The 20,000-nt window shown below is 37.4% G+C and overlaps 1 protein-coding gene across 1 annotated transcript in view; it reads right to left on the reverse strand.

The window, feature by feature from the left end:
* Positions 1 to 16,158: 16,158 nt before the first annotated feature.
* Positions 16,159 to 20,000, reverse strand: part of LOC105980915 (chromosome unknown open reading frame, human C15orf61) — a 5,451-nt gene continuing 1,609 nt past the window's right edge. The window contains exon 3 of the mRNA XM_013009901.1: positions 16,159 to 16,376. Within this exon, the coding sequence (XP_012865355.1) occupies positions 16,249 to 16,376 (128 nt within the window). The 3' untranslated portion in view covers positions 16,159 to 16,248. The remainder of the gene's footprint in view (positions 16,377 to 20,000) is intronic.

Below are 20,000 nucleotides of genomic sequence, written 5' to 3' on the forward strand. Positions count from 1 at the left end.
TGCGTGCCTGTGTGTGTGTGTGTGTGTGTGTGTGTTGTGTGTGCGTGGGGGAGGGGTTGATTAAAGATGAAAGTCTCATAGACTTTTCCTGCCCCAGCAATCCTCAGATCTCAGCCTCCTAAGTAGCTAGGATGACAGGCATGAGCCACCAGAGCCAGGTTTAAACCTTCTTTTGAACCCTTGAACCTCATTTCCAAGTATTCTTCCTTACTCACACCAGTTTCCATCCCTGTTTGTCTTTGGGGTTTTGCTGGTACTAAGGTTTGAACAAAGCACTTCACACTTGCTTGGCTGACTTACTGCTCAGCTAGGACTATATCACTTGAAACATGCTTCCAGCCTGACTCTTCGTGGATTATTTTGGAGATGAGATCTCAAGGACTTTTCTGCCTGGGGTGGGCTAGCTTCAGACTGTGATCCTCCAGTAAGCCTCCAGAGTAGTTATGATTACCAGCTTCAAGGAATACTTCAAGGATCACTATTACTTGAAGGTGCCAGGAATCCCACATCAGGATGCTGACACTTACAGATTCCTCTGCTTGGACAGCTCTTACCCTAGATGTGTGTACATCGTTCAGTCCCTCACAGTTTGCAGGCTATAGGTCTTGACTCAAATGTCTATCCCTCTTGCCTTCCCACTCAGTGCTGGTGGCTCATGACTTTAATCCTAGCTCCTCAGGAGGCTGAGATCTGATGCTCTAGGTTTGAAGCCAGCATAGGAAGGAAAGCCTGTGAGACCCTTATCTCCAGTTAACTACCAAAAGTACTATAAGTGGAGTTGAGGCTTAAGTGGTAGAGCCTTGAGCACAAAATCTCAAAGACAGTGCTCAGGCCCTGAGTTCAAGTCCCAGGACTAGCACAAGCAAGAAAGACTACAAAGCAGGCACAAGAATGAATGTGGTGTGATTTCTAATGCCCTTTCTCATTTGTTTTTCTCCTGGTACTTAATATCATTTAACATACAAACCAAGTTTAACACATTTATCTCTCTGCTAGACTATAAATTCATGAGTGTAGGAACTGTACATTTGTTCATTTCCATATTCCTACTACCTACTCCCTGAATGAATGAATGAGTTTTGAAAGTAAAATGGATTGAGTAATAAAAGAGCCAATTCCATGGGCAGCTCCTGCCTTCCTTGAGCCACATTTGCTCCTTTTTCTCCCTTCCACTTACCCCAACCACAACTCAGACAGCAATGGTTAAAGAGTCCCAGTAAATGTTACTACCTACTGTGGGCCCTTTCAACCACAGGCAAGTATTTGTTGATTAATTTTGATTTAAAAGAGTTTGAGCTGGGCGCTGGTGGCTCACACCTGTAATCCTAACTAAGCACCAAGAAGCCAGAAGTGGAGCTGTAGCTCAAGCGCTAGAGAGGTAGCCTGGAGCACAAAAGTTCAGGGACAGCATCCAAGCCCTGAGTTCAACTCCCAGAAGAAGAAGAGGAAGGAAGGAAGGAAGGAAGGAAGGAAGGAAGAGAGGGGAGAGAATTTGAAGAAATGTTAGAAAGGAAAGAGTAAAAAGGAATAACTCTAGCCCAGGAAAGCCCATCAGACATCATCATACAATCAAATTTGGCATATCCAACATAACTCCTATGGACATCTGGAATTGCACTTCCTGGTATAAGACAATGTCTGTAGTCTTCTTCCTTTAAAACCATATTCCCTGGCTGAGAAAGTGCCTTAGTGGTAGAGTGTTTGCCTAGTATGCATAAAACCCTGGGTTCAGTTCCTCAGTACTACATAAACAACAACAACAAAAAATAGCCAGAAGTGGTGCTGTGGCTCAAGTAGTACAGTGCTAGCCTTGAGCAAAAGAAGCTCAGGTACAGTGCCCTGGCCCTCAGTTCAAGTCCCAGGCAAAAAAACCCGAACAACAACAACAACAACAAAACACATTCCCATTAAAGCATGAGAAAAACACCAGACAAACCCCAATTGAGGAACATCCTACAAAATTAATTCCTCAAGCCAGGCACCAATAGCTCATGCCTGTAATCCTAGATACTCCAAAGGCTGAGATCAGAGAATCATGGTTCAAATCACCAAGAAAGCCAGAAGTGGAGCTGTGGCTCAAGTGGTAGTGTGTTAGCCTTGAGCAAAAGAAGCTTGGGAATAGTGCCCAAGCCTCGAATTCATAACTCAAGACCAGCAAAATAATAACAATAATAATATAGAAGAAGAAGAAAAAAGAATTTCTCAACATTGTCAAGACAAACAATAATAAAGAAGGTCTGAGAAACCATCAGAGACTAGAGGAACTAAGGACACATGAGGATTAAGTGAAATGTGAGATTTTGGGTAGAAACGTAGGAAGGGCAAAAGACATGAAAGGAAATTGAATAACATCTGGGCTTGAGTCATAAAGGCACTGATTTTGTACACCAAAATGCCCTTGGCTCTTCTTTCAACCTAATCTATCTTTGCAATTTTAACTTTAAAAATTTAAACTGTAGGGCTGGGTATGTGGCTTAGTGGTAGAGTGCTTGCCTAGCACGCATGAAGCCCTGGGTTTGATTCCTCAGTACCACATACACAGAAAAAGCCAGAAGTGAAGCCACTGTTGTCCAGCTCACTTTTTCTTTGCTAGAGGATTGTATTCTTGCTCATATAGCTAACTATTTGTTTATTGGCAGTTCTGGGGCATGAATTTAAGGCCTTATCACTTGCTGGGCAGTTAACTGTTCCACTACTGAGCCACACCTTCAGCCCTGTTCATTTTTGAGATAGGGTCTTGCTTCCTACCTGAGTGCTTGCCCAAACCGTGATCCACCTAGTTTAAGCTTCCCATTTTTGCTAGGGTAGGCATGCACCACTACATCTAGCTTCCTTTGGTGGAGTCTCAGGGACTTTTCTGCCCAGGCTAGCCTGGAGCTGCAATCTTTTCATTGTCAGACTACCAAGTATCTTAGGTATGTACCCTTACAGCCACCTGTGAGTTGGGAAAGGTACTTTTTTTTTTTTTTTTGCCTAAGTTGTCGTTGAACCACGATCCTTCCATTCTCAGCCTTCCAAGTACCTAGGAGTACAGGCATGAGCCACTGGCACCTTGCTTATCTATTTGTAAAAAGAAGACAAAGATGAAGAGACATAGATAGAAAGAACAAACTCTCCAAAGTGTAGAAGGTAAACGGGCTGTCTTTTATTTTAGCAGAATAGTAGAAATAATCCAAGCATTTGTGCAGGGACAAAGTTTATCCATTAAGAATCTTTCTTGCCAGGCACTATAGCGTTTTAGTACCAGTAGAAGTGGGTACTAGTGGCTATAATTCTACTCAATACACTGAGATATGAGTATTACCAGCCCTGGTAGAAAAGTCCATGAGACTCTTATCTCCAAATTAACCATCAAAACTACAGAACTCAAGGTGTGGCTCAAGTGGTAGATCACCAGCTTTGAGAAAAAAAAAAAAAAAAAAAGAGGACAGTGCCCAGGCCCTGAGTTTAAGCCCCAGTACTGGCACTAAATAAATAAATAAATAAAATGCAACTAGATTTAATGTCTACATAATACAGTATCTTTAGCTACAGTAGTTTCTTTTCTTGCCCAGGCTGACTTTGAACCACAATCCTCAGATCTCATGATTAGCTAGGATTACAAATGTGAGCCACTAGCATCGAGCTAAACATATCTGTATTATTTTCCTCTGTGTAGTATCTATATAATTTACTCTGTGTAGTTTTGGCGTGATTTCTTGCGTTATACAACTGAAAAATAGTGCCTACTCAGGTGTGGTAGCTCACACCAGTAATCATAGATACTTGAGAGGCTAAAATTAGGAAGATTGTATTTCAAGGCCAGCCTGGGGGAAAAAATATGAGAGATTCTAAATCCATGGAAAAAGTTGGGCATGGTGGTATGTCTTTTTATCCCAGATATAGTAGGAAGATTGCTGTCCAGGTATGCTGCTGCTGGCCATAAATTGAAATCCTATCTCAAAAATAGCCAGTGCAAACCATGGCTGGAGACATAGCTCAATGGTAGAGTACCTGCATACCAAGTGTGAGGCACTGAATGCCTAAATTATAGCATTATTAGGACTAAGTGAATTGCTATGTGCAAAGTCCTTAGACAAATATCTTGGCACAAGTGTTAGATAAACTGCTTATAGTATACATGAAGACTGTGGTGTGTGTGTGTGTGTGTGTGTGTGTGTGGAGAGAGAGAGAGAGAGAGAGAGAGTTCTGAAGTTTGAATTGAAGGGAGGGGGCTGGGCATTGTTCTTAGCTTTTTTTTTTTTTTTTTTTTGCTCAAATCCAGCACAGAACGTAAGAATCTCATGAACTTTCCTGGCCAGACTGGCTTTGAACCACAATGCTCAGATTTGAGTTACTAGGTTTACAGACATAAGCCACCAGTGCCCAGCTACGCGAAGACATTTAAAGCTTAGGAAACTCAATTTTTCCCCTCACTTTTTCAATCGGTATTGGTGGAACAAGGATTAAAACTATATTCTTTCTCCTCACAATAGAGTTTTTGTTATATAGTATAGCTTAGACTATAATAGAATAGATACAGTGAATAGATCATGAAAATGATCAAACTTCAGAGTTAAAGGGAATTTAGAATTATAGCTATATTATCTGTGCTGCTAGTCAGGAATGTTACTCATCTTCCTAAGGATTGTCATGCAGCCTTCTCTGAACTTAACTACCTCATGAGACACCACCTTACCATCTTTGAAATTCAATTAAAAATTATTCTTGTCAAGCTGGGCGCTAGCGGCTCATACCTGTAATCCTAACTACTCATAAGGATGGTGCTATAAAGCAAGCCCAGGCAGGAAAGTCCATGTGACTCTTGTCTCCAATTAAGCACCAAAAAACCAGAAGTAGAGCTATGGCTCAAGTGATAGAGTGCTAGCCTTGCGTAAAAAAGCTCAGAGACAGCATCCAGACCGAGTTCAAACTCCAGGCCTGGTACACACACACACACACACACACACACACACACACACACACACACACACACACACTATGTGTGTGTGTGTGTATATATGTATTCTTCTAGTTATTTATCAGCACATTGTTTCTAGTTGTTGTGTGTGTGTGTGTTTTAAATCAAGCCTGAAAATATAGCTCAGTGACTATAAACAAGGCCCTGGATTCAATCTCAAGCACTGCAAATACTAATAATAGTGATAGTGATAGTAATAATAATGTAAAACTTAAAAATCTAAGGCTGGGAAGGTGGCTCAGTGGTAGAGCGCTTGCCTTGTATGCCTCAGGCCCTGGGTTTGATTCCTCAGCACCACATAAGCAAAAAGAAAAAAGCCGTAAGTGATGCTGTGGCTCAAGAGGTAGAGCGTTAGTCTTGAGCTGAAGAGCTGAGGGACAGCGCCCAGGCCCAGAGTTCAGGCCTCACGACCGGACCCCCAAAATAAATAAATAAATAAATAAAACTTAAAAATCTAATCCATCCTAGTACCTTCTGCTTAACAGTTTACTTCATTTGTTTTTTGTTTTTTTTTTTCTTTTTGTGTTACTGGACTTTGAACTCAAGGCCTCACGCTTGCTATGTATTCTGCCACTTGAGTCGCATACCCCTAGACCTTTTTTGCATTAGTTACTTTTCAATGTCTTTTATTTTTGCCCCAGGACCAACCTTAGAGAACTGATCCTCCAATGCCTCCCAGAAGCTAGTTATAGGTGTGAGCCACTGCACCTGTTCTGACTTTAAAATAGCAATTTCTGTCAAATGAGAAAAATAGGTGGAAACTTTTGAAGAAATGACAACATTATTATACTACTCAAAATTATACTACTATCTACTTGAGAGGGAGAGATCTGAATGATCATAATTCAAGACCAAAAAGGTCATGACACTTCATCTCAACCTGCCATTCCAAAACTTTAAGAGGCTGAGATGGGGAAGCTGAGATGTGGTTCCAGGCAAGAATGGGCAAAAAAGTTGGCGAGGCCTCATTTTAACAGAAAAAGGCTGGACATGGTAGTAGAAACTTGTCATTCGAAATATAGCAGGAAATTAAATTGGAGGATTATAGTCCAGACTAGTCTGGGCAAAAAGCAAGACCCTATCTAAAAGAGCAAAAGCAGAAAACAAACCAAACAAAAAACCCACTAAACAAAACAATAATTTAAAAAAGCACACACACAAAAAGAAAGAAAACAGGCCAGTGCTGGTAATCCTACCTATTCAAGAGCCTGAGATCTGAGGATCCCAGTTCAAAGCAAGCCTGAGCAGGAAAGTTTGTAAGACTCATCTCCAATTCTCCACCAGAAAACCAGAAGTGGTGCTGTAGTTCAAAGTGGTAGAGTGCTAGTGTTGAGCAAAAACTGCTCATGGACAGTGCCCAGGCCTCAGGAGTTCAAGTCTCATCACCAACAAAAACAAACAAACAAAAAACCAAGACTGGGGGGTGGGGGAAGGGGGGAAAGGAGAAAGATTGGGATTGGGGGGGAGGGGGGAGGCTGGGAAGGGATGTGAAGGGTAAACAAAAGGAGGAGGCTGCAATGCTTGGTAAGAAATGTACGCATTATCCTGCCCATGTAATTGTAACCCCTCTGTACAGTATCTTCACAAATAAAATAAAATTAAAAAAAAAACCAAGACTGAAGGGCCAAAGTATGGCTGAAACTAGCAGGTGCAAAGCTTTAAGGTCAAACACCAGTACTACCAAAAGAAAAAAAATCCGATCTTTTTTTCAGAATACATAATTCATTCTGTCTAAAATTACTGCTACTATTGTAAAAAGTCAGTATGATGTCCAATTTAAGTGTCCTTTTATTAAATCTATAAAAGACAAGCTGGGCACCCGTGGCTCATGCCTGTAATCCTAGCTACTTAGGAGACTGAGACCTGAGCATTGTGGTTCAAAGCCAGCCCAGACAGGAAAATCTGTGAGACTCATCTCCAATTACCCACCAGAAAACTGGAAGTGGCACTGTAGAGTGTGAGCCTTGAGCTTAAGAGCTGAGAGACAGCACCCAGGCCCAGAGTTCAAGCCCCATGACTGACAAAAAAAAAAAAAAGCTATTAAAGACAGGCAATTTATCCTTTTAATTTTGCATCATCTTGAGCATTCATTGTATGACAAGTTTTGTATCTCACAGAATGCAGTACCACAGGCTTCTCACCCAGCAGTGCTCAGAAGTCTTTTTCAGTCTAACTTGAATGGACTGTGTATGGAAACTCAGACTGTTAGATTTTGTTTGCAGCTGAAATGACTAAAACTTGTTTCAACATTTCCTTGATATTCGTTGGATAGGAGAATAATTGTTGATTGTTAAATGAAAGCTAAAGTTAAGTGACATAATTTACGTGGATGGTGCTAGGAATTGAGAATTTAGAACCTCACATATGTTAGGCAAGGGCTTTAACAGAGTCAGGATTTTATTAAAACTCTTCTTTTTCTTCTTTTCTTCTTCCTTCCATCCTCCCCCTCTTCCTTTCTTTTTTTCCTTCCTTTCTTTCTCTTTCTCTCTCTCTCTCTCTCTCTCTCTCTCTCTCTCTCTCTCTCTCTCTCTGTGACTTTGGTGCCTGGCTTGAATTCAAGGCCTAGGCACTTTCCCTTGGGCTATGCCACTTGATCCACAGCTCTACTTGTGGCTTTTTGCAAGTTAATTGGTGATCAGGATTCCACAGACTTTCCTGCCAGGGCTGGTATTAAACTGCAATGTTCAGATTTCAGCCTCCTGAATAGGATTACAGGAGTGAGCCACCAGCATCCAGCTTATTTAAACTTTCAAATGATTGGTTCTTCCACTTTTTAAATTTGTAAATTTGAAAGCCTAAGAAAGTAAAATTTTCCTTGCTCATGTAACTGTAACCCCTCTGTACAGTATTTTCACAATAAAAAAACTTATTTTTTTTAAAGGTAAAATTTTGTTCATCTCAGCCGGGCGCTGGTGGCTCACGCCTGTAATCCTAGCTACTCAGGAGGCTGAGATCTGAGGATCGCGGTTCAAAGCCAGCCCGGGCAGGAGAGACCATGAGACTCCTATCTCCAATAAACCACCAGAAAACCGGAAGTGGCGCTGTAGCTCAAGTGGTAGAGCGCTCGCCTTGAGCTGAAGAGCTGAAGGACAGCGCCCAGGCCCAGAGTTCAAGCCCCACGACCGACAAAAAAAAAAAAAAAATTTGTTCATCTCACAGTAAGAACTATAATGCATTAAAAAGATATCAAGATGATCTACACTTATACATTATTTACATCCAATTATTAAAACATTTTTAAATATTTGCTTTTATTAAACACAGTTTTACACTTATATCTGTTGGCTAAAGTGCTCATTTTTACTCTGTATATTTTTATCATTTAGGGTTTTGGTAGATAACTTTTTCAAATTTTAAATGATGTACTAATGTGAAAATAAAGTAAAATATATCACTTTGTAGTTAACAAATTCAACACTCTGTTTACAGATTGTTATAAAATTCCTGATACATTCTACCAGAACTAGTCAAGGTTATATCAAATACCTACTAAAAATATCGTAACTACTCATGTGTTAATGATGTTACCTTAACCTGCCAGCTTCAAGGCCTGCATAATTGTTTCTGCCAACCCATAAATTTTTGAGTAACAACAAAATTATTGTGATTTTTCTTACTAAATAATTCATACATTACAAAGCATGTATGTAACAAGGCCCATGAATCACTGAAGCATATAATGATCATATATCTAATGACATATCTCTTTTCCTAAGATGAATTCAAATAGATTTATGTATTTAGGTTAACTAAAAAATACTGAAAACTTCCAACAGAAAACTTCCAACCTTTTTTCAGAAGTATGCTTTCTGTGATTCACGTTTAAAAACAAAAAGCTTTTGTTTGATCAAAACAAAAGTAGAGCTTATGTCTAAGCTCTACTTTCCATGAAGTTGTACAGCTTTTAAATTGACACTATAAATATCACTGAAGACAAATTAATACTATAATAGAATAGTACAGTTTTCATAAACTGTATTTAAAATGATATAAGTGCAACTAAAATAGCCACAAGCAATACTATATAAAACCCCATTCTATAAGTAACTGATACCCTTTATCCAGCAACTAGTATCTAGGAAAGGATATTTTTATTTACTAACATTTTACATGTTGTTTTTTTTGGGGGGTGGTTTCCAGTCGTGGGGCCTGAACTCTGGGCCTGGGCAGTCCCTCAGCTCTTCAGCTCAAGGCAAGCACTCTACCACTTGAGCCACAGCGCCACTTCCGGCTTTTTTCTTTTTGTTTATGTGGTGCTGAGGAATCGAACCCAGGGCCTCAGGCATGCAAGGCAAGCACTCTACCACTGAGCCACCTTCCCAGCCCATTTTACATGTTTTACTTAGATTTCATTTTAAGTAATCAAAAACCATACAACCTTCCTTAATGCCACTAAAAATGATCCCAAAGGAGTTTTCATCTACTCAATTAAAACTAGGTTTCATAGCTAAAAACTTAAAAATTCGAAGGCTGCAATACATGAAATTATGTTAAATTAACATTTTTACACTATTTTGTGTGTGTATATTTGTGTGTTTGGCCTGTGGCTTGAAATCAGAGCCTGAGCACTGTCCTGTAAGCTTTTGTACTCAAAGCTGACACTCTACCACTTGAGCTACAGCTCCATTTCTGGCTTTTTGCTGGTTAATTAGATAAGAGTCTTAAGGACATTCCTGTCAGGGCTGGCTTTGAATTGTGACCCTCAGATTTCAGCCTCCTAAGTAGGTAGGATTACAGGTGTGAGCCACTGACACTAGGTTTTAACTATTTTTAATTTGTATGATTTTTCTAAACTCAGTATATATGCATGCATTTAAATGTTTTTTTTTGGGGGGGGGATCCAGTCGTGGGGCCTGAACTCTGAGCCTGGGCACTGTCCCTCAGCTCTTCAGCTCAAGGCTAGCACTCTACCACTTGAGCCACAGCGCCATTTCCAGCTTTTTTTTTTTCTGCTTATGTGGTGCTGAGGAATCGAACCCAGGGCCTCAAGCATGCAAGGCAAGTGTTCTACCACTGAGTCACCTTCCCAGCCCAAATTTTTGTTATTTGAAATCAAACTGGGGGCATTGTGTATACATTAGGCAAAGTACATTATCACTGAATGACACTTTAAGCCCTAAATTCAATTGTTTCTTACAGGAACCGTGTAATTAGGTATATTTTACTATAGTTGAGCCCTTTACTGTTTTTAAAATTATTTCAATTGTAGTAAAATATTCATAATACTTACCCCTTTAACCAAGCTTAAGTGACATTGACAGTATGCGTCTATCAATACCATTCAACTCCAGAACTTTTTCATCTTGCAAAAATAACTCCATGCCTTTCAAACACTAATTTTGCATTTCTCTTCCCTCTTAAAGAATTTTTTTAAACAGATTTCTGGTGATATGTCACATGCCATATAGTTCTTCCATTAAAAGTGTTTTTCCTGGCACTGGTGGCTCACACTTGTAATCCTAGCTACTCAGAAGGCTGATCTAAGGATTAAAGTTCAAACCCACCCTGGGCAGAAAAGTCCATGAAACTGTTGTCTCCAATTAACCACCAAAGAACTGGAAGAAGAGGGATGGCTCAAGCCCAAAGAAACATAGGTCCCATGGTTTCCCTTATTTGCAATATCTAGTATATGTATGAGTCAAGCGGAAAAGGTCAGATAATGTGATGTCAGGAAAATGAACCGTTAGATGTGTATTTTAATGTTTTTTTCTTTCATGCATGTGTTTCTAATGCATTTATAAGATGATCTCTTTGTTGCTTTGTATGTCCCTCCCCCACAGTATAACCCCTGCTTTCACTATATTTGATGTCAGTATAACTTGTGGAGGAGATGGGGAAAAACCAGTTTTTTAAGGATACAGGTGGACCTGTTGCAACAATGAGAAGTACAAGTTGTCATGTCCAAAATGAGCTTTACAACGTCGGCGGGGGGAAGGAGAAGGATTGGGATTGGGGGGGAGGGGGGAGGCTGGGAAGGGATGTGAAGGGTAAACAAAAGGAGGAGGCTGCAATGCTTGGTGAGAAATGTACGCATTATCCTGCCCATGTAATTGTAACTCCTCTGTACAGTATGTTCACAAATAAAATTAAATTAAATTAAAAAAAAGCCAAGTGAGAGTATAAGGCCCTAAATTCAAGCCTCAGTACGAGCACACACACACACACACACACACACACACACACAGAAAAAAGAAATAGGTGTTTAAATGTTAGCACAGTTCTTCCATGGTGAGTGTGTGGTTTAGTTTGAACATAGTCACAGAATTTTGTAACTATCAACAGATGGACAGATTCATCACCCCTAAAAAAATTCCTATACCCATTAGCAGTCATTTCCCATTTCCTTCCAATGTTCCCAACTCTCTCTAGGCTACCTCAGATCTACTTTTTTTTTTTTTTTTTTGTCAGTCATGGGGCCTGAACTCTGGGCCTGGGCGCTGTCCCTCAGCTCTTCAGCTCAAGGCTAGCTAGGGCTCTACCACTTGAGCCACAGAGCCACTTGCAGATTTTTCTGCTTATGTGGTGCTGAGGAATCGAACCCAGGGCCTCATGCACGCAAGGCAAGCACTCTTACCACTAAGCCACCGTCCCAGCCCCCCTCAGATCTACTTTTTTGTCTCTTATTTTGCCTATTCAGGACATACATATCTTGTATCATTAGTACTTTATCCCTTATTTTGGCTAATTAATAGTCCATTGGTTAACCAATTGGACTCAGGGGCCTCTCTCTCAATAGGCTTGCTTCTTTTACTGGTGTTCTCAGCCTCCTGAGGAGCTAGGATTACAGGTGTGAACCACTGGAACTTGACTGTTTCTTTTTGTTGCTATGATGAAAAATCCTGATATAAATATCAGTGCCCCAAGTTTCTGTATGGACATATTTTCAATTCCTAAGAGCATATACCTAGAAACAGAGTTGCTGGCTCATAGGATAATTCCTTGTTTAATATTTTGTTGAGCTCTTAAGATTTCCCAAAATAGCTACATCCCCACTGACAGTATATTGCATCTTCAATTTCTCTCTATCTCTATCCCTTATCTTTTTGATTATAGACATCCTAGTGGATGGTGAAATGGAATCTCATTGTTTGATTTATATTTCCTTAGTGGTTAATACTGAACATCTTTTCATGTGTTTTATTATCTACATGTGCATCTTCTTGAAGAAATATCTTTTCTAATCCATTTTCAGTCAAACTGTTGAGTTTTTAGAATTCTTTCAATATGATAAGTCCCTTATCAGATGTGTAATTTTTAAATAAGTCCCTTATCAGATATGTGATTGTCCCATTCTCTAGGTTGTCTTTTCATTTCCTTGGTCATATCTTTTCAAGCACAGAATTTTTTTTAATTGATCAAGTTCAATATATCTATGTCATTTGATTTTATTTCCAAAAAATGAGAACTTTATAGGTTCACTAAAAAGCTAATGAAACATTTGTAAATAGATGTACTAAAGACAAGCTAGATTGATTTTTATCCCAGTTCTATTAGCACTTGCAATTAGCAGAACAGACCTCTGAGTAGAAGCTAGATGGTTACATATGTCTTAGTAGCAAGTATTTTACCCACATTTTTTATTAGAAGAAAAAAGTTCAGCATCTGACCTCTTGTCTTATTTTTAGAAAAATAACCTGTGGAGTGTGGTGAGGAGTATTACTTCTTGTTGGGAAAGCTTCTGAGAGACATTTGCCAAGCTCATGAAGTTATATGAAAGTGAAGAAATATAGTAAGGAACATTTGTGTCCTATTGATTTTGTAGCTTAAGTAATTTTTCATTACTAATGTAAGATTTAAGAAGTATAAGTAAAGATTCTGACTTGGCACTAGTCATTAGCATGTAATTGAACTAGTAAAAAAGATCAGTTAAAGCTCTGTTGATTACCACCTTATCTTTGAGAGGCAATTAAAGACCTCAATCATTGCCACAAGATTTGATTGTGCAGCCTTTATTGGACATTGATCTTTCAGCAAAGTGCAGTTACATTTTCCATTAATTTACAGTAACACACTTTAACTCTGATACCCTAGACTGTTGACCTAGGTGAGATGTAATGTGAAGTACTCGTTTAGGTTAAGGTGTTCTCAAACATCATTACCATCTCCGTGGTAAGTGCTGAGAAAAAGGTGATACTTGATCTACTGGATTTGGGATAAGGTTTCTATTATCTGCATTATCTTTTAGGTAAAGTGAAATCCAGATCCTGGCCCTTTGTCTCATCCTGCTCATTTAGACAGCATTCATCCTTTAATAGATGTAAATGATATTTCATGAAGAATTATAGATGCTCTGTGCTTCCAGTTTTGAGAGAAAATAAGTATTAATGACATGAAACTGAATGTAAGGTATGTACGGCTTTTAATAATTAAAAGGGTTTCAATTTAAGTGAAATCAACAATTAGCAAAAGATTAAATTCATAACAAATGTGTGATAAGAAATTTTTTTTTTCAATTTGGTATGTTAGGACTTAACACTGAGGAACTAGGGATTTTGTATCAGCAACCTTTCATAGTCTCAATTGTGTTACTGTCTTTACAGTGACTCCCAACTGAAAGGAGGAGCTAAGAACTTTGCCCAGAAGTCTTTCAATACTAATTGTAAGAAATAACCAGAAGATATGCAAGATTTTGTACTAAACAGCACTTTTTTTTTTGTCAGTTGTGGGCTTTGAACTCAGGGCCTAGGTGGGTACTGTCCCTAAGCTTTTGTGCTCAAGGACAGAGCTCTACCACTTTGAGCCACAGCTCCACTTCCAGTTTTCTGCTGGTTATTTGGAGAGAAGAGCCTCATGGCCTTTACTGCCAGGGCTGGCTTTGAACCATAATCCTCAGATCTCAGCCTCCTGAGAAGCTAGGATTACAGGCATGAGGCACCAGTGCCTAGCTCACATCTTCATTTTTAGAAGTTTTGCCTAGATTTTTCTGCCCATGCTAGCTCCAAACTGCGATCCTCACATCTCAGCCTACTGAGTAGCTAGGATTACAGGTGTGAGCTGCCAGCACCTGGCTTCACCTCAGGTTGAAAACTGTTTAACAACAGTGTCTTTTGTAAATATAAATAAAAGGGACAGAAAAATGTGGATTACAAAAATAAAGCTTTTATTGAAATAAGAGAAAGGTGTTTTGTTTTTCTCAGATTACAGGGGGGAAAAAAACCCAAGACACAAAGGAGTAATTAGGCCTAGGTCAAAAAGACAGCACAGACACTAAAAATAGAGTCGGTCTCTTGGCTTCCTGCATTTGTACTCTTTCAGGCTGAAATGCTGCTGTGTTATATGAAATCTAAAGCAATGATCATAACAAAAGGTTCACTACAGGACTTAATAAACCCAATGAATGGTATTTTTATTTTTGGACTGTGCTCTTAGCTATTGAGTTCCTCCTTCACCATGATCAACTAGAAGAGCAAGAGGTCTATTGATTTTCATGTAATACAAGAAAATATTACATTTGCTTAATTGTTACATGGTAAGCACATAAGACAAGAAATCAAGGTTCTATTTAATGCTGCAAGCAGCAGAGAATTACAGAGATCAATAGGGTAGTTTGTCAAAGATGTTCTCCAAGGAAACATACCTGTCACCATATGGACAAGAAGTCACACTAACTGTAGCTATTGAAAAACAGGTAAGCAGAGTCAGCAGTACAAATTATCAGAAATCAAACAGACTGATGTGAAAAGAGATACAACTCTACTGAAAAGCTGTATTTATAGTCTGGTAATTAAAAGCTATTTTATCAGTCTTGTGTTGGGACCAAACCTTTACAGCATGTATTGACAAGATCGGCAGAAATGAATGAGCAGTATTTGACTTCAAACTTATGAGCTATAGTTATTTAACTTTGTCCATTACAGAGGAAATCAGTTTTAGCCTTCCTTGCAAAATGCTAATAGTCAGTTTTATTATTAATGAAGCTTAATAGAACACTATCTTCTTTGTGTAAGCTATTCATTTAACTGGTGTCTAGTAGATTCTTCTGGACTAAATATATTGGCATAAGTACTTCTTTATTTAAAGTTGTTAAAATTGCTCTTAAGACAAGTGAACACTATACACATTAGAACAGTTCACTCTCAGCAGCACACTTAAAGTGACTACCTTTGAGGGGCCAGTTTGAAGTCCTTCATGATCTTGATGCTTTTCCTGCAAACACTTCTGCTCTTATTCTACTGACTTGCCAGGATGCTTCTAAACATTGACTAGATTGTTTTATGAGCAACTTCCTCAAAAATGGTTAATATTGCAGAGAATCAGCAACACCTTAGCATAAAATGATATACAATGTATGTTTGTAATTATGGGAGAGGTCATAAATCTTAAACACCCATTGGTTTAGAAATTAAATAGTTCTACTTAGTTCTCCCTAAATGACTCCCAATTTCTGAAATTTACCATTCATCTGAGTATTTTGTGACTATCCCCAAGGATAAATTTTTTTAATGACTTTGCTTTCAAAAAATGCAATTAACTTAATAAAATTCTAATGTAAAAAGCACTATCAGGTCTTTACAATTTTAGCCCAGTCTCCACTTCTACTTTGTCTGTGGACAGTTAACTGCTTTTATAAGCAGTTACCAAATATTTTTTTCTGAGTCTTTGTAGATCTCAATTTCCTCAAAGCTTTATTGGCATGCTATTTTAACTTTTAATAAGTCTTAATTTTATTCACCTTGCGGCACTTACACTAACCATAGTATTTCACTAAGCTATTCAATTCTTTAAGCAATGAAAACTTTCAGCATTTACCCAAACCTTTCCTCCAGATAAATGGCACAGGAACTTTCAAAGCAATTTCATGCAAAATCCTGACAGCCGAATGCTTTCGATTTCAGGTTGTAAAACAATTTCCATCAATTTTGGATTTGCCAACAATATTATCTGCAATATTTACCTTCATATCTTGCATTTTTTCCAGTGTCATTAAACACAAGATGTCCCCTTTTTGAGGCATCGATACACTCTTGAGAGCCAATTTAAATTGTTAATATACATAGCTGTAGGATCTATATATACCATAATCATTTTTTATCTGTTGACTAACCTAGTTCTAGGGAAACCAGTGTGCAGCTTCTTATGTTTGTAGTCCTGCTAGCTGAGAACAGAGTATGCAATATATAACAACTTGTGAAAACCTTCTCCTGAGGCTAATGATTCATCTTAAACAATCAGCCACCACAGAAAGAAAAAGGTGTTTGCAAAAGTTTTATTTTACAGGATCAAAAATAAATATTGCAAATATACACAAGAGAAAACCCACTGATAGTTATATTCTCCAGTGCACACTTTTAATACATGGCACCTTCGTCTTCTTTATTTAGAAAATAAATTGTTATTGGTCCATAACTGGTATGTACTGTCTCTGTGACTCTGGCAAATAACCAGGACCCAAGTCCATATAATAGAGTTGGAATACCTACAAAACAAATGAATATATTATTTGTAAACATCCATACTTATTTCTCATGCACCCATGTGTAGTAATCACAAATTACAGCTATAGAAATAAATATATGACTTGACTATGTAAGAGCTCAATTTCATCCTAGAGATTTTAGAACTATAGATAAATGCTGATATAAATTTTAATTCAAAGTGTTTTCCTAATTCATTATCTTCAAGTAATTATGAAGTAATTCTATATTCATTTCACAAATAAGCAAATGGAGAAGAATATTCATTAATTTAGCTGTAAATGTTCCTGATTATTTGCCTTGAGCTAAAATTAGTAGGTCAACTTTGCTGTCCTTTAAGTTAAATAGCAACACTGATGGCTAACATAATTTTTGTACAACTTAGAAACTGGGTCAAATAGCTGCCTTCAAACCTAAGGCAAAACCTAACTCTAAGGAAGATTTTAGTGTAATAGGCCAGAGAAAGAAACACTCTCATTAGCATTTGTACAACTGATGTGAAAACAATCTTATGTCAACCTCTCTGGAAAACATATATAGTAAGCTGACACATGGTTTTTCTTTGGAATATTGCTATTGATAAGATCTTGCTGCTTTATTTGAGATCAGTTGCTACTTCTCATACAGGAACTAAATATTCAATCCAGAGATAAAGATTAAGAATCCATATAGAGATGATACTATGATAGTCCCAAACTAACTTTTGCAATGCCTATCTTTTTTTAAAAGGCATTTATTTTAAATCAATGCCTATTAGCATACTTAAAATGTATAAAAACACAGACACATGAATCAATAACAAATACTGTACGCTCTGTGCAAGTATTAATGATATTGCTCCCATATGGGAAATGGGCAGAAAGAGAAATTGCAAAAGGATAGTGCACATTTGGAAAATCACTTTCTAATTAGTAGGGAAATCAACACATGTTTAGGATTGATCAGAGGCTGATTTTTTCTCATTTTTCTACATGAACATATTGGCTTGTGTTGTGCTGTTTTTAACTGTGTGTGCTGTACTTGACTATACTTTGTTTATTCCCCTTGAAACTGAAATATGGCCATTGTAATATTAGAGATTAATAGGTGAGATAACACTAGCTAGCAATAAGAAGGGGAAAATATGCCTGTTTAGGCTGTACTTTTTTATTTTTGGAATTATACTAGGTCATCGTCATTATTACAGAATTCCTTACAACCCTTATGAAATGTTCTACAGTGTATTGCCCTCTGTTCCCCTGTTAAGATTCCCAAATTCTCCAAAGAGTCTCAAATGTCTGTATCACACCCACATACACACACACACACACACACACACATACACACACCCCACACACACCTATACCCCTCCAAAATTGAGACTAAGAAAGCTATTTAATAAATCATTCATCCAAAGCAAATGGACAAGACAAAACCACAGGCAGAAGTTAGTAGCAAGAATGGGAAGCATTTGAAAAAAATCCAAAATATGGGATTTCAACTTGGAACTCAATGGGGCAAGGAAGCAAACAAGGCCTTAAAAGCAATGATTAATTTCCTAAATGCCCTGAAAATAAAATATATGTCTCTTAAACCAATGCTAATGGTATAAATTAAAGAAATGATACTGACACTGAGAATTTTTATAGTATTTATCAGTTTACAATTTAAATGTTGATGCTTTTTTAAAAATCAGGCTTTTGAAAAATACAAATAGATGGCCTATGTAGGCTATTTTTTTCAGCTAAAATAAAGAACTGATTTAAGATTAATAGCTACTCTATTTCTTAGCTACTCTATTTTAAGAAACAACAAGGAACCAACATCAGTTACGCTATCTGACAAGGGAGGTTGTGATAAGGAAGTCAGAAGTCTACATTTATGACTTTTTCTGTCATCTGTTTCTGTCATCTGTCAGATTAATACACTGAATGGGAAGCTCTGCCACCTCTATAATGTACACATAAACAAATTTCCTTTGTGTTTAGCACAGGACACTTCAAAATAAGAATCCATGAAAAGTTAATTTTTTCCACGTTAACTGAAACATAAAACATCAAAATGAACTTGGAAATCAGTTCTTTGCATAATAATTCATTTTGAGTCAGCTGAACAGTAGGTAAACCACTGTCAAATTAAGCACTTAAAAAAATTAGAACTTCATAGCAAGTATCTGATTACCCATTCATTCCAATGGTAAGTTGCTTTTCTTAAATCTCAATCTATTTCCCAGCAGGATACTCAGACTGATAAAGCATCAGTAAAACGTCAGCTACAGAGGCTAATGCAAAGGAGAAAGGGAACAAATGGGTAAAAATATCTTGATTATTTACAAAACAGAAAAATGAATTACTCTGATAATTACTAATTTGGAAGGAAAGAGGAATAAAAAATCCTTAGCATTTTTGTTAATAGATTGATGATCCACAGGAGCAAATTATATATCACAAACTAGGAAAAGATTTTATATCTAATTCACATTCTCTTCCTTCAGACAAAAATTTTAAGAAAAATAAAGTGTTAACAAATTTCAGAAAGTCTGGAAAAAATATCCCCATTATTAGTGGAAGCCAACTTGTATTACAGCATACATTAGCAAAAAGTTTTCCTTTGTGCTTCACTTAAAATTCTTATTCCCATTTAACCTGGATTCTTAGAATTTCAAAAGATCACACAGACTATTCATTCTTCCATATAAAAAAATTCCACTATTGTTTCTTTTCTCAAAAGGCTTTACTTTTCTATGTGGGATATGTTGTGAGTATATTACTTAAAAAAAAAGTCCTAGTATTTAGGTCTAAAAGATAAACCCTTAGATACTAAGGTGATCTTAAAACCTTATTCTTTAATTGTGCCTTTTTTGTAAAAGGCACTGAGCTCTGATAGTCTATTTTTTTTCAACAAGGCAAAATTTACTTCTGTGTAGAAAGGTGCACCATTGGCCAGCAAGTGCTCGTATATTCTATTTTAAGCCTCAACCTTTAAATTGAGACTTTCTGGTAAAAGGCACTGAGCTTTTCCTAACCTCTTATATTTAGGAAAGTGATATCTTCTGATTCTGAAAATGCTAAAAATAAACATTCTTCTTGAGTCGCAGTGCTCCAGTCTTTCCAAATACTTCTGAGTTGAATTTTCTAAATCATCTCATAATTCACCTTGATAGTAACCTCAAAATAGATGGGGCATACTAAAAAGCCAAAAAGTAAGAAGTATTTTTAAAAGTCTTTATATGTCACTTCAATAATCTTCCTTCTACTCGATTGAGTCCAGGATAATCCCAGTGGAGCAAGGCTCAAAAATCCCATGCCTGTCATGTGAATTATTATAAATAGAAATATACAAGTCATATTTAAATTTAATGAGCTATCAGATTTTATCATTTTAGTGAGCACCACTGTTTTTTTTTTTAATAAAACAAGTTAGAACAGCATCCATGTCTGGATTTTGAATTATTGAAAACTTAATTTTCCTATCAGCTATTAATAGGTCCAAAATATCTTGGGATTTTATCTTTTCCTCTGATCTAAAAAAAGTCTTGTCCAAATATTGCCTCTTCTATCACTGAACCAGAAGAAAATTAACACCCTGGGAAAGTTAATATTCAAAATCTGCAGCAAAACATACAAATATTAAAGAGTCAGAGCCTT

The sequence above is a fragment of the Dipodomys ordii genome, unplaced genomic scaffold (assembly GCF_000151885.1).
Source record: "Dipodomys ordii isolate 6190 unplaced genomic scaffold, Dord_2.0 Scaffold11, whole genome shotgun sequence".
NCBI lineage: Eukaryota > Metazoa > Chordata > Mammalia > Rodentia > Heteromyidae > Dipodomys > Dipodomys ordii.